The 15,856-nt window shown below is 41.6% G+C and overlaps 1 protein-coding gene across 1 annotated transcript in view; it reads right to left on the bottom strand.

The window, feature by feature from the left end:
* The window catches only part of mthfd1l (methylenetetrahydrofolate dehydrogenase (NADP+ dependent) 1 like), a 129,372-nt gene that overhangs the window by 88,967 nt on the left and 24,549 nt on the right, over positions 1-15,856 (bottom strand). The window contains 3 exon segments of the mRNA NM_001126699.1: positions 10,285-10,359; positions 11,361-11,468; positions 14,052-14,098. Of these exon segments, the coding sequence (NP_001120171.1) occupies positions 10,285-10,359; positions 11,361-11,468; positions 14,052-14,098 (230 nt within the window).

Genomic DNA, 15,856 nt, shown 5'->3' with positions numbered 1-15,856 from the left:
TCCGTTGTGACTACCTGCCAGGCTGGTTCGGAAATTGTTCGCCCCTGAGCTAGTCGGTGGGGAAGAAGCCACCAAGAGAGGGATCTCTTTGTGTTTGCCGGTAATGAGATCCGCTGGTGCAGGGATAATCTGCGCCACTTCCTGAGGATTAATGACTGAAGAGGACGAAGGTGAAATTGGGCAAATGGGACCGCTTCGATAGCCGACACCATCAGCCCCATGACCCTCATGCAAGACTGAACTGTCGGACTTGCTGCTGCCTTGAGATGACGGATGGACTTCCGCAGCTTGAGCTGCTTCTCCTCTGGTAAGTAGACCCGCTGCTGCAGGGTGTCGAAAAGTAGACCGAGAAAGGTCATCCGTTGGCTGGGTATTAGGGAGGACTTCTGAAAGTTTATGGTCCACCCGAACTCCTGAAGAGTCTGAATGGTAAGTTGGACATGATGTTCGGCCAGTTCCTTGGAACGACCCTTGATAAGGAGGTCGTCCAAGTACGGAATAATAGACACACCTTGGACACGGAGGTGAGCTGCTATCACAGACATGATTTTTGTAAAAACCCTTGGGGCTGACGTAAGGCCGAAGGGGAGTGCCACAAACTGATAGTGCTGGTTCTGGTAGGCGAACCGCAAGAACTGGTGGTGGTGCGGGTGAATCGGAACATGCAGGTAAGCATCCTTGATGTCCAGGGATGCCAAGAACTCTGCGGGCTCCATGGAGCGAATGACTGTGCGAAGCGATTCCATTTTGAACTTGTGGTAGTAAATCCACTTGTTCAGTTTCTTGAGGTCTAGGATCGGTCGGAAGGATCCGTCCTTCTTGGGCACGATAAAGAGGTTCGAGTAGAACCCGAGAAAACGTTGCGTGGGGGGCACGGGGACGATCACGCCCGAGTCGGCCAGCGAGCGAACAATTGATAGAAAAGCATCCCTTTTGACGGGTTGCAAGGGGAGCCTTGACATAAAAAAGTGTCTTGGGGGGAGACTCTTGAACTCGAGTCGGTATCCAGATGCTATGGTTTCGAGGACCCAGGAGTCGGTGGTGTGAGAGGCCCAGGTGTTTGCGAAAAATCGAAGCCTGCCCCCTAGGCCTATTGACCTCTGTGTGACTGTAAAATAGTCAGGAAGAGGCAGCTTTGTCTCCCGTGGGTTTTGATTGTGGTTTACGGGGCTGCCAGGTAGATCTGCCCTTGCTGGGAAAACGCTGTTTAAATGCGGAGGGGGAGCTAGAGTGTGAGCCTCCCTTGTAGTTGCGGGAGCTTTGCGTGCGAAAGGAATTACCCTTTCGTGGATTGAAGGCTGACTTGGGCTTATTCTGTGGGAGAAGGGTGCTCTTTCCCCCTGTGGCCTGAGATATGATCTTTTCCAGTTCCTCCCCAAAAAGTCTGGATCCCTTAAAGGGGATGGAAATCAAGGACTTTTTGGAGCTAGGGTCAGCCGACCACATTTTTAACCAAAGGGCTCGGCGAGCCACGACTGAAAGTGCTGAGGAGCGTGCCATAAGTTTGGCAGCGTCTAGTGCTGCTTCGCTCACAAAGGCATTAGCCTCCAAAATGTAAGATATTAATTGAGAGGCTTGTGAGGAAGCGGAGGTTTCCTGTATACATTCAAGTAAGGAATTGGCCCACGCTTCAATGGCCCGACTGACCCAGGCAGATGCCAGAATAGGGAGAAGGGCTGATCCTGAGGCCGAGAAGGCCGCCTTGAGGAATCCCTCAAGCTTTTTGTCTGTAGGGTCTTTAAATGCCGAAGCATCGGGTACTGGAAGGGTGGTGGCCTTGGATAACCTAGACACTGGGGCATCAACTACTGGAGGTACGCTCCATTTGTCAATGAATTCCTTAGGGAAAGGATACTGTCTAGTAAAGCGTTTTGTGACCTGAAATCTCCTTTCCGGAGATTGCCACTCCTCCTGGATCAATGCTTGTAGCTGATCATGGGCAGGAAAGAAGGATGAAGCCTTGTGGTGCTTTTTGAATAAACTTTTAGTCTTACCTGGAGCAGAGTCTGCTCCATCAATTTGTAATACCTCCAGTACTGCCCGAATTAGGTGGTCAACATTAGAGGCAGTGTCAGGGGTACCCTCTGTTCCCTCGGAATCAGAGTGTGCCGATGAGAACACCTCTCCTTCACTAGCCTCATCCTCTGATAGGGATGGGCTGGAAGTAAGAACCCTTAGGGCCGAGTCCACTCTACCAGTCTCACGCTTGCGCTTAGTTATGGGTGGTGGAATATCAGACAGTTTTTCCAACATCTTATCAAGTGTGGAAGTCAGTTGAGGTATACATTGCAACCCTGATAGGGAATTTGATAATGAGACGGCCCATGCTGGCACTTCAGAGGAGGCCTGTGCGATTGGGGCCCCTGCAGGGAAGGTTCCTGCTATAGGTTGGACAATGGAGCCCAATGAGGCGTGCTCAACAGAGACTGAGGCCTGATTATGTGGGCTGCAGTCAGGGCAAAGTGGGCTAGATTGAGCCTCTTTAAACTTAGTGAGGCACTTAGTGCAGGCAAAAAAGGACACCATGGGTGAATCCTTCCTGCTTCCCTTTAGAGAATAAGTCTCCCCTGCCTTCAGCCATGTGTGTAATAGGGAAAAAAAAAAAAAAAAAAAAAAAAAAATACTTGCCACCTGTATAAGTCTCTGAAGGGGGAGAGAGAGAGAGAGAGGCGCAGCGGTTCTGTGTCTGAGCAGAGCACTTGTAAGTTGCTGTGTCTAAGCGCGCCAGGCAGAGAGGAAGACGGCCCCAGTGACGCGCGATAGAAGGGCGCGAAGTGTAGTACCTCCCCTCTCTGATGCAAGTGCGCAACAGTTTAGGTGCGGATTTGCCGCGTCATCAGAGTGCGCGCGCACATTATCAAGGTGCGCGCACCCACGTTATCACGGTGCGTGCGCGTGAGGTAGCGTCGCGCTTATGGCTGAAGGCAGGGAGCAGGGAGAAGCCCGATTTACCTTATGGAGGAGAACTCGGGCAAGGCACTTGTCTCCAACCATCCGGGTTACCCAGCTCTGTCCCAGGGAGCTTGACCAAGCGTTAGGTAATACCCTTTGCAGAGTGGGAAATCCCGCGTAGGGGGCTGACACTTGGAGCTCAGAACTGTTACTGGCTCTGGTCTCACCCCTGTTGTCAGCGCTAATCGCTGACCGATGTGGTCCTTGTGCAGAGCCTCTCTAGAGGCTGTCCTAACCTCCTGTGACGAGGACACTTGAAAAACTGAGCCCTGTGGGCTAGGCAAGGGGGTAAAAGGAGAGAGGGAGGAGCAACAGCTCTGACATCACTGCAGTGTCCTGCCTCCTGGTAGGAGGGACCCTTTACCCCACTGTTCCTGTGTCCCCCTAGACGTAAGAGAAATGTATGTGTTTCATCTGGAAAGGAAGACTGCATATATCATTAAGCCCTTGACTTGGACATACCATAACAATGAAAAGTTGTGGTAAAAAGACAGGAAACAGTACATTATTTTTCATATCTACAAAGTAAAATCAATTAAGTAATGCCAGTGTTTCCAGCTGTGAAATTGTGTGAAGGCCACCTTAAACCAAACCCGACCCAAGTAACCTTTCCTTCTTATTTTCCCTTGATGTGCTCTAAGGATTTCATAGAATAACATTTTATAACAAAGATATCAAATTCTATCCCATGTTTTTTCCCTAGAAAATCTATATCTAAGACTAAGATACACTCCATGCTTAATCCCCACCAGATGTAAAAACCAGTATTACTTTCCAATGTATGAAAAAAATATTTTTCTTTATGCAAGAATCGATTAAAAAAAAATCTATATAAACCGTTACATGTCCCAGTGTTTAATGCCACTATATCTTGCAGGCATTTCCATGTTAAACAAGATGCTGTCCTTTTTTTCTATGTTTACAATTGTAGGTGCCTTTCTGGAAGATGCCAGTTTACAGAGCAATTTGACAAAATTGTAAAACTGGGCAGTAAAATGGAAAATGAGGTTCAACGTTGAAAAGTGCAAAGTGTGGTAGACATAATTTAAATGCGAGTTACACACTAAATGGTAGTGTGTTGCAAGGATCCGTAATTGAGAAGCATCTGGGGATTTTTGTAGATAACAAGTTGTCTAATTTCAGGCAGTGCCATTCTGTGGCTACTAAAGCAAATAAAGTGCTGTCTTGTATAAGAAAAGGACCTTGACTCAAGGGAGGAAAACATAATTTTGCCTCTTTATAAGTCTCTGGTAAGGCCTCACCTTGAGTATGCAGTGCAGTTTTGGGCTCCAGTCCTTAAAAAGGATATTAATGAGCTGGAGAGAGTGCAGAGACGTGCAACTAAACTGGTAAAGGGGATGGAAGGTTTAAACTATGATGTTAGATTCTCAAGGTTGGGGTTGTTTCTCTGGAAAAAAGGTGCTTGTGTGGGAACATGATTACTGTTCACAAATACATTAGAGAGTATGGTGTGTTCTTTTTCCCATGAAAGGGATTAACGCACCAGAGGGCCCCCTTTTAAGAAGAAAATAACTTTAATCTGAAGCACCTTAGGTGGTTTTTTACAGTGAGGGCAGTGAGGTTGTGGAATGCCCGTCCTAGTGATGTTGTGATGGCAGATTCTGTTAATGCCTTTAAGAGGGGCTTGAATGATTTCTTGAACAAGCATAATATCCAATGATTTAGTGATACTAAAAATCTACAGCAAGTATTGATGTTGGTATATATTGTTTATGTATCTGAGTGTATAGATAGGTCAGTATAGGTTTGTGTGTGTTCTGGGTTCACTTGGAGGGGTTGAACTTGATGGACTTTGGTCTTTTTTTCTACCCAGCTTAACTATGTAATCTGCAAAGATGTCAACACATGGGGCAGCTGCATGATTTGTTGCACAAGCAAAATAGCAAACACATGGTACTGCTTAAAAATGGTCACTGCATTTTCAAGCAATATCATGAGTGTCCCAACAGGGATACAGCAACGGAAAGATCATTCCAAAGGTTTTATTGTTGTGCAGGCAACAGAATACCCAATGTCCCATTGCCTTCAAAATGTAACTGTCCTTGGCGATAGAGAACAACATGCTTTATGGGTAAAAATGTTCTTCTTTAAAAAGTGAAGCATAGGCAATCATCAGCAATTGGCTACATTTTTAGTTCTAGCAGAAGTAGCCACTACTGCAGGCAGAGGCAGACTTTAGTAAGTATTGGCTGACTTATCTAAGGAACATCATGACCTCCTGTGCTTGCTTCAGGACCCATCCAAGATTAAGTGGTGTATTTATTAATGTTGGAAACAAACATCACCGGTGATGCCCATAACAACCAATTAGATCTTTTGCTTTTGTTTTCTAACTTGTAGGGGACTCTTCAAATCACCGGTGATGTTTATCTCCAATGTTAATATCCCTCAGGATCAGCTAGATGGCATCGCTCCATTATTCCTAACCTGATGTATCCTCTGCATCTTTCTTCCCAAAAGCTTTTTTTGGTCAACAGTAAATTATATCCATGCTACACAAGTCAGTTGCTGCCTCCATTGCACAAAAATGGCTTGAAAATAAAAATAAAAGCATTTTGTTTTAATTTATTATACACTTTTGATGTAGTTCTGTAACTTTTCATTCCAGCTTTGTTCTGATGCCATTTAAACACATTGGAAAATGGAAAGAATATATCTTAAAACCAATATTCTTAATAAATAATCCCCTGACCATATTAATAGCACACAAAAATAAATGCTTGGGTCTTACTTGCAAGTTAAAACACACATTGCCACCAAGTGGTTTTAAAGGAATTCACAGCTGTTCTACAAAACCCAATGTGTTTGAGAAATAACTTTCTACTTCTGTTTTGTAACAAGGTTCCAAAAAGAACCCCAGAGAAATATTAGTATATTGTGTAATTGTTTCCATGTTTCCTGAACAGCAATGTTTTATGACCTGACCCATGCTAACCTCCCATAATTACAATTTTAAATAATTACTGCTTACAATTCACAATTACAGAATCCAATGATTTTTGCCTGTTTGTAAGTACTGATTATAAGGAACATAATTTTTGTGTGTGGTAAAGTTGTTGATAGCAAATGCTGAATTTAAATGAATTTAGCACAGACTAACAATGACTTGGCCAATTAAAGCAATACAGTATGAACGTACAGCTGAAATTAGTACAGGTATGGGACCGGTTATCCAGAATACTAGGGACCTAAGAATTTCTGGATAGAGGTCTTTCAGAATTTAGATCTCCATACTTTAAACCCACTAAATTTTTTTTTAAGAATTAAATAACCCCCATAGGATTGTTTTGCCACCAATAAGGATCAATTATATCTTAGTTCTATTATTACAGAGAAAACAGAAATCATTTTAAAGGACAAGGAAAGGCTAAGTCACTTGGGGGTGCCAAAAGGTTAGGCACCCCCAAGTGACTTAAATCGCTTACCTTGTACACCGGGCTGGTGCCCCGGTTAGGATAAAACAGCACCAGCCTGGGGTAGCTGTAGCGAGTGCGTCTTCCTTCCTGCTTCGTTTTGCCAGCAAATTCCCGGGACCGGCGCATGCGCATTAGAGTGAAAAGCTCGGCTTTTCACTCTACTGCACATGCGTGGCGAGCAAAGCAGGAAGGAGGAAGCGCTGCAGCTACCCCGGGCTGGTGCTGTTCTCTCAGAACAGGGGCACCAGCCTGGGGTAAAAGGTAGGCGATTTAAGTCACTTGGGAATGCCTAACATTTTGGCACCCCCAAGTGACTTTGCCTTTCCTTCTCCTTCAAATCAAATAATTTACATTTTTTTTAAAATTGGAGGAGTCTATGGGGGATGGCCTGTAATTCTGAGCTTTTTGTATAACAGGTAACAGATCCAATACCTGCATAATTAAGATTACAATACTAATCTCCATCTGTAGTAATAAGTGTTTTTGTTGAAGACATTTCACCAGTCATCCTACTGGCTTTTGGCCAAATTTAGGTCGGGAAGGCCCACTGGAGGGAGAAAGTCAGTTGGATGACTGATGAAATGTCTTCAAGAAAAGCACAGCAAGTCCAGTTAATTTGACTTATTACTACAGATATACCATGACCTGGATGAACAAGAACCTTCAAAGGACATAAATATTAATCTATGTTCTGATACTATGTGGCTTAACTCTAAAGAAGTTAATAGGGAAAAAAAGGAAAGCTTTTAAGAAATATAAGTCAGAGGGGACAGTAGCTGCATTTAATGAATATTAACACTATAACAAGTGTTGTAAAACAGCAATCCGGAAGGCAAAGATAGAAAATGAGGAGCGCATCGCGGCCGAGGCCAAGACTAACCCCAAAAAGTTTAAGTATATTAATAGTAAAAAGATGCAGGTTGAGGGTGTGGCCCCATTGAGTTATAATAACAATATGGTTACAGCGGATACAGAAAAGGCAGATGTGCTTAACCAGTTCTTTTCTTCCGTGTATACAGTAGAGGAGCCAGTGGGCCAAGTCCCACCCAATAGCTGCACTGTTGCCTCAGCTCCATCTACACAGTGGTTGGCACAGGATATGGTGCTTAAAGGGTTACACACGATAAATGTAAACAAGGCACCTGGGCCAGATGGAATACACCCTCGGGTACTGAGAGAGCTAGGGGCAGAATTGCAGTGGCCCTTGTTTCTGATATTCTCAGACTCTCTTTCATCAGGTATGGTACCTAGGGATTGGAAGAAGGCGAATGTCATTCCCATATTTAAAAAGGGAGTAAGATCTCAGCCTGGCAATTATAGGCCTGTAAGTTTGACATCCGTGGTGGGCAAGTTATTTGAAGGCTTGTTAAGGGATCACATTTAAAATTATGTAGTGGAGAATGGCATTATGAGCAGTAATCAGCATGGCTTTATGAAGGACAGGTCATGTCAGACCAATTTAATTGCTTTTTATGATGTGGTAAGTAAGAAGCTGGACAGTGGGGATGCAGTAGATATAATCTATTTGGATTTTGCCAAAGCATTTGATACCGTTCCCCACAAACGACTGCTTTCTAAGCTAAGGTATATTGGTCTTAGTGAAGTCGTTTGCACATGGATAGAAAACTGGCTACAGGATCGGGTACAGAGGGTGGTTGTTAATGGCACATTCTCTACTTGGAGTAAGGTTCTCAGTGGGGTCCCTCAGGGTTCTGTACTGGGTCCACTTTTGTTTAATTTGTTCATAAATGACTTAGGGGAGGGTATTATGAGTAATGTATCAGTGTTTGCAGATGACACAAAACTCTGCAGCTAAGTGGCAGATGAGATTTAATGTGGATAAATGTAAGATCATGCACCTGGGATGTAAAAATATGCAAGCCCCATATACCCTAAATGGGACTGCACTAGGCAAATCCATAATGGAGAAGGACCTTGGAGTCCTTGTAGATAATAAACTTGGCTGTAGCAAGCAATGCCAGGCAGCAGCTGCAAGGGCAAACAGGGTATTGAGCTGTATTAAAAGGGGTATAGATTCACAGGAGGAGGGGGTTATTCTTCCCCTTTACAGAGCGCTGGTAAGGCCCCATCTAGAATATACTGTTCAGTTTTGGTCTCCAGTGCTCAAACGGGACATTATTGAGTTAGAGAGGGTCCAGAGAAGGGCAACTAAGCTGGTAAAGGGTATGGAAAGTCTCAGTTATGAAGAAAGACTGGCCAAGTTGGGTCTGTTTACACTGGAGAAGAGGCGCTTAAGAGGTGACATGATAACTATGTATAAATATATAAAGGGATCATATAATAACCTTTCTAATGTTTTATTTACCAGTAGGTCCTTCCAACGGACACGAGGGCACCCACTTCGTTTAGAAGAAGGGAGGTTCCATTTAAACATTCGGAAAGGATTTTTTACAGTGAGAGCTGTGAAGTTCTGGAATTCCCTCACCGAATCAGTCGTACTGGCTGATACATTATATAACTTTAAGAAGGGGCTGGATGGATTCTTAGCAAGTGAGGGAATACAGGTTATGGGAGATAGCTCTTAGTACTAGTTGATCCAGGGACTGGTCCGATTGCCATCTTGGAGTCAGGAAGGAATTTTTTCCCCTCTGCGGCAAATTAGAGAGGCTTCAGATGGGGTTTTTTGCCTTCCTCTGGATCAACTAGTAGTTAGGCAGGTTATATATAGGCATTATGGTTGAACTTGATGGACGTATGTCTTTTTTCAACCCAACTTACTATGTTACTATGTTACTTCATTTAACATTAATTCCAGTTAAAAAAATCCTACTTTTAAACATCTCTATAGAGCATAATCTTATTTAGCCAAAAAGATCTCAAGCCTCTTTTATATACAAATGTTTTGTTAGAACACCTTACAGAAAACTTCCACCTAGAAGCTTATTTATCAAAGAATTAAATCAGAGCTCAGAATTTCATTTATATGGGATTTTGAGAGCATATTTAATTATGGGTTAAACTGAAAGGTAACCATTTGATAAAGCCGACGTGGTCCACATCAGACGGGAAAATCAAACCTGCCCGATAGACATCTGGCTAATTTTTGGCCAGATATAGGTCTGGATGGCCCACTTGAGGGCCCCATACACGGGCAGATAAACTTCCGAATTGGCCTGAAGTTATCTATGAATACGTGTGGTAACACATGAAATGCGTCAGGTCTTGATCTTTGAATAAAGCCATAAAAAGTTTGGGCAAAAGTGAACTCTGTTCTTTACACTGGGCATTTACCAGTCAAACATTATAAGAACTGCTTTGGTGTGTGGAGTAATTTTTGCGCCTGCAATCTCAGATAAAGCCAATTCACTTTTGCACAGGTTTAGTTTGAATAATTATAAAATTATTTGGTATTTTGCAGCAGGTGCAATGATTCTACATTTCTAAAAGAAAGCAGTCCTCTGGGTAAAATAAATGTCAAATTCCATGTATATGTAAGAAGTGCTGTTTATGTAGAATGCAACAAGCTGAGTCAAGCACTATAGCAGCTCCTATTTACATGGGAATTAAAAGGTACAGAGCAAAATGGTGGTATTTTTGTAAATTAGATTTAAAAATGTTTAGGCTGTTGTTCTCCACAGGAGGGCAGCAGTGCTGAAAACACGGTGAGTATCATTAATACAGTGAGTGGACTGGCAAAAGGGCAGGAACTCATGGCAACCAATCAGTCACTGACTTTTTTCAGCCAGCCAGGGTCAAAAAATGAAAGAAAAAATTTGATTAGCTGTCATGGGTTACTGCCTGGTGGGTCCTTCTATTTGTAGGTCATGTCTTCATTATCAATGTCCATTTGCATAAAAAGTCACAGACTAAATAACATCAATAACATAATATTGAGAATAATTGCGCATTAAAAAAAAAATAATAATTTTTTTACCTGTAACCGGGCAATCTGAATCGGGGAGAATTCTCTTACACCATTAATGGAGGGAACCAGACGATTATATAAAGCCTACAAGACATGTTGATTCAAAAAAGACTAAGCAGTTATATTTTCCATATAGATAAATTCATTATTTGTACTCCATTACAGGGTTATATTTAAGACCTAATAAAGTGGTGAGTTACAGATTTATCATTTGCATTACTAAAAATACTGTTTCGTACATTTATGTTCCGTTTTAAGCAGCTTCTGAGATATTAGCAGTTTTGGACTGCTAATACCAGGCATTTGGCTCAGCAATGCTCTTTGATGTCTTGCACTCCTTAGTGCTCTTGTGCTTTTGCCCAGGGAAATTGTCATTGATACTCAAGCTTTTGGCTTAGCAGCTCTCTTTGAAAGTCAATTAGCCTATTAGCAGCCTAAAAGTGTTATGTAATACATGTTGAAAAGTCTTCTGCTGTTTTTGTAACCTATAGCAACCTGTAGATAGCATTTATTGGAACATCTTACTGGTTGCTTTGGGTTTACTGAACCTGAGCAAACACTGTGCCATTTATTACATATGGGGGTACTAAAAATAGAAAAGAATGTAAACTGCAAAAGTGCCCAGAGGAGCACTCTGGGTAAGTTAACACATTAATTTTTCCATGGTTTATATACCCTTTAAGCAAAAACTGCACCAACAGGTTAACACCACAGATGAAGGAGATCATGCCTGCTATAACCACAAGCCAAAAATCGAATCTTTTAAAATTCTACAGCACTTTGTTAAAGAAGTCTATTAATTTTCTATTCTAACCAACATTAACAGTTTTATTTTAGCCCTGCATACATGTGTCTTGTGGCGGCACTTTACTTAAGGACCATCACATGAACATATGGTTCAGAAAACACAGAATAAGGCTTTTGTAAACTATATTATCATATTTACTGATGCAGTGATAACAAAAGTACTTTTCATTAGCAGTAACAACACAGTCTCCTAAAATCTCTCTGTAATGAAGCAAAAGCAATTCACTTGCTGTTTAATGTTGGAAAAGTTGTAGAGATAAACTAAAAAAATACATCACCTTGTCAGACTGAGTGTTCTCATGCAGTATTCGGGCATCAATTGCCGCAGCGAGCAAGTTGTTGGCAGCAGTGATAGCATGAATGTCACCAGTGAGATGGAGGTTAAACTGCAGAAAAATATATGGAACATTTACAGGTTATTACAATAATTGCATTAATGCATTCTGCTATGTACATAATTTTTATATAATATACAAATGATTAATCAGTTTACTCTTCACGTATATGTAGCTCCGATACCCTCTTATCAAAACACAACAATCTGTACCTATATAAATTCACCTCTAATTGTATGCATACTCACTTGGTATAAAAAAAAACCATAGATAAACAAACACAATAGTTACGTTTTATAACTTATATAATATATAATGCGAAGATGGTTTGCCTAGGTATGGAAAACAAACACAAAACAAAGCAGGTTACCAGCAAATGTGCTGCTGCTAATGTTGTGGGTTACTAAAACAGTAGAAACTTTGCCCAATACAGATTTAACATTTTTTCCCTTTAAAAAAACAAAAAACAAACAAAGATGTCGAAATGTCCCAGATTGCCCCCCTACTGCCACCTTGTGTTTAGTGTAATACAACAGGGTGTTTTTAGGTGAGAATCGCCAAAATTGTGGCAGTACTGGTACAGGTATCGGACCCCTTATCCGGGAACCCGTTATCCAGACAGCTCGTCTCCCATAGACTCTATTTTAATCAAATAATTTAGAATTTTAAAACGGATTTCCTATGTAGAAATAAAACAGTACATTGTAATTGATCCCAACTAAGAAATGAAAAATCCTTATTGGATACAAAACAATCCTATTGGGTTTAATTAATGTTTTATTGATTTTTTTTTAGTAGACTTTAGGTATTGAGATCCAAATTATGGAAAGACCCCTTATCCGGAATACCCTTGGTCCTGAGCATTCTGGATAATGGGTCCTATACCTGTACTTCCAGGTGATACCTCTTGAACACAACTGGATGCAATTTAAAGTATCCTCACATGTTTGATATGCACCCAGGTGCTGATGTTTGGAGGGTATGCCTATAATTTGCTTGACATTATACAATGCCCGATTTTTGTTAAATAATTCTGAGTCTAGTGACCATTTAAATAAGACAGTATTGCAGCTTCAAGAATCTCAGATCAGGAAGATATATAAATGTTATATTTAAAATGTAACACTGGCCACACCGTAAAGGAGAATGAAACCCCCCACAGGCAAAAGCCGCCATAGCCTGCCCTCAATCGGCCCACCTCCCTACCCCCTCCCGGCAGTGTCTATTAGTTAGAAAAGTGTCTTTCTTTGGAGAGTTTAACTATAAATGCAGAGTTCATAGGCGCCATCTTCTGGATCTTTGAATCCTCTTCTCTTCCTTCGCTGACTGATGGAGTTTTCAAGAATATGCGCAGTTGAAGCTAATCCCAGACTAGCTCTAACTGCACATGTGCCAAAAAGAAAATGGAGGGCAGTTTGGGGGGGGGGCTTTTGCCTATGGGGGGGGGTTTAGTTCTCCTAACCGATGGCTAAAACAATTCACACATTACTGTACCTCTGGAGAAGTTCCAGAACATTAATGCATTCTGCTATTTACATAATATTTTCAGTCATTTCTAAAACCTGTAACCTTTGTGAAGAAATGATGTGACAGAACAAGCAGACACCACTATGCAAGAAAAGTACAATTAGAAAACCCAGGGTACCATTTACTATAGAGTTGCAGTTTCTGCTGGGTTAACAGCTCTACCATAGCTGAAGCATGACGCTGCCTCCCCGAGAGAGATAACATACCTCAGCATAACTCAAAACATCACAGAGTTTATTTTGGCACAGCAAACTAAAAGTCCCAAACAAAATCACAAAAGTTCTTTTTTTCAGGCTGGTTTCCTTCATCTTAATTGGATTTGTAGCTCAGAGCAAAGGGATTATATATTTAACTATTTCTTGCATTTACTTATACAAAGTTCTGGGTAGGGGCGAGATTCTCTTCTCATTGCCATTCATGTGTGTCAGGGCTTCCACAATGATAAAAAGGGAAATGTACCGCCTCCCCCAACCTTTTTTCGACATGAGCGCATTCAGTTGGCTTATATAAAAAAAAAAAAAAAGTTGACACACATACCTGGTCCCACAGATCAAAATAAAAACATGATAATCTGTACTTGCTAGGATCAGTCCACCACCCCCTCACAGTGCAATGCACTTGAAGTCCATCTTCTTTCCACAAAATCGATGCACCACTTTGGGAAAGCAGAGGCTTTGGAAGTTCCAGAATCCATTACTTTCCAATGGAACAAGTTGAGGGAGGGGTTGCATTACAATGTGAGCATGAGAGGGGTGGCGGACTGGTCCCCGCAAGCACGGATACAGACTATCATGGCTTTTAATCTAGTTAATCCGGTATGAACAAAAAATAAAAGAAATATATAATAATTCTAAAACTATGCTGTACATTTTTTAAATTAATGTACAGTGGAAATTTGTTAAAAGCTACTTGTAAATTTACACTGTAATTGCTATTGAAAGCAGTATTTTCTCCTTTGTTTGGTTCTGACTCCTTAAACAATGTAGCAAAATTTTTGTTTTCCTCCAGGTCAGTTAATCAGTTTTTTGTGGAAATCACAACCGTAAAAAGCATTATTTATTTATTTAATAAAACATTCAGGAAATATATTTTTTTTTCTGTTTTTACCTCTTCCATTGGAATGACCTGTGCATATCCACCTCCTGCAGCCCCACCTTAAAAAAGCAAAAAATAAATAAATAAAAATATATATTAAAAAAAAAAAAAAACTTTATATATATATATAACCGGAAAGCAAAGATGATGTTAATGTTACTCACGCAAATACCAATGAAAAGGAAGAGAGATGGTTTTTATTATAGTTTGAAAGAGCCACTCTGGCAAAAATGCATTGCAGCGGCAGAACCTTGTTTAACTAGTTAAAGAAACACTCTAGGATTGAGAAGGCCCAAGATCACAACATTATATAATCTACTGGTTTTCCAATGTTGCCTTTAACTAATAATCCACCTCCTTGGTAAAGCAGTTTGGTGGGGCCATTGCTTCAAATAAAGTCAATCATACAGGCTCCAGTATCAGCAGGAAGCAAGATAACCAGAACAGTCCTGGTCAAGAATAGTAAACCTGCCCTTTCCCCTCACACTGTGACTGATATTTCCTGGTCACTAAAAAGCTGCACTGGTGTTTTGCACAAACAGCAATATAGAATAACCCACCCACTACAAAATTGCCAATTCCTTCTGGTCACATAATTGCTGTAAGGATGGTTGCTAACTGGCCTTCCTATAGAAGTGGGTACATCTTATGGGGGGGGCAATAGTGGTACAGGACAAGGAAAGGGATTGCTTCTGGTAAGAAAGTAGCATGATTAAAGGCAATGAAACACAGCTACTTGCCGCGACTCCAAAAGAGAAAGTACGGATATTACTTGTCTCTACATGTGTTTAGGCAGAGACCGCACTCAGCCCTGTGTATGGCAGGGCTTGCATGTTGTAGCCATGACAAGTAGCTGGGCAGTCAAGCATTTCCCTTAAAGGAGAATGCAAGTCAAAATTTAAAAAGCATACTGCCCAATAGTCCTCCTATTGTTTAGTAAAAACGCCACACTTTTGGCTCACCTAATCAAATATTTACTCAGTCACACTTACTTCACATTTTCTGAACAGGCAGCCATCTCTAAAAAGGTATTCTCCCTTCCTTTCCCTCCTTGCTTCATACTGCACATGTGTTTCATTCCCTCCCCCCCTCCCCTCTGCCAGATCCGCTTCTGATTGGCTGGTGGGCATGTGTAGCTCAGAACAGGAGACAGGATCAAGTTACACACATGCTCAGAGAATAGTAAGGCTGTCGCTGGCAGCCTACAGGAAGTACAGAGAGATTTCAGTGATGTCACTGTAGTTTTCACACTGCTGTAGGCTGCCAGCACCATATCACAGAGAAGCAAGCAGGGATCTGGGAATTTAGATATGCAGTAAGTACTTAAAAAGAATGCCTTTAGACTTACTTTTAATTTATATTAACCTTTCATTGTCCTTTAAGACTAGAACTGAGGGAACCTAGATAAGGACATAGATGGCGGTGTGCCTCTATATATAGACAACAGTGTGGGCTGCACTCCTTTAAGAAATAACTTAACCTGGGTGCTTGAGCAGTAGACATGTAGATAAGTAGTGAAAAATGATGGCACTCACAGGATTTTCTCACTAAGGGCTGTGACTGGGAGATTAGTCGCGCTGTGACAAATCTCCCTTGTCGCGGGCGACTAATATCCCCGCAATGCCATTCCACTGGCTAGAATGTAAATAGTCGGTGGGATGGCATACGTGGCACCGCGATTTGCTGAAGTTTCCTCTCAAGGCGCGACTAATCTCCCCGTGTGTCACAGCCCTAAGAGTTAATACAGTAAAGCAAAAGACATTTTAATCCCTTCACACTGATTTTCATTGAGAAAGGTTCCTATGTAATGTGGCCTA

This window comes from Xenopus tropicalis, chromosome 5 (genome assembly GCF_000004195.4).
Source record: "Xenopus tropicalis strain Nigerian chromosome 5, UCB_Xtro_10.0, whole genome shotgun sequence".
NCBI lineage: Eukaryota > Metazoa > Chordata > Amphibia > Anura > Pipidae > Xenopus > Xenopus tropicalis.
This window is presented reverse-complemented; position numbering and strand designations above follow the sequence as displayed.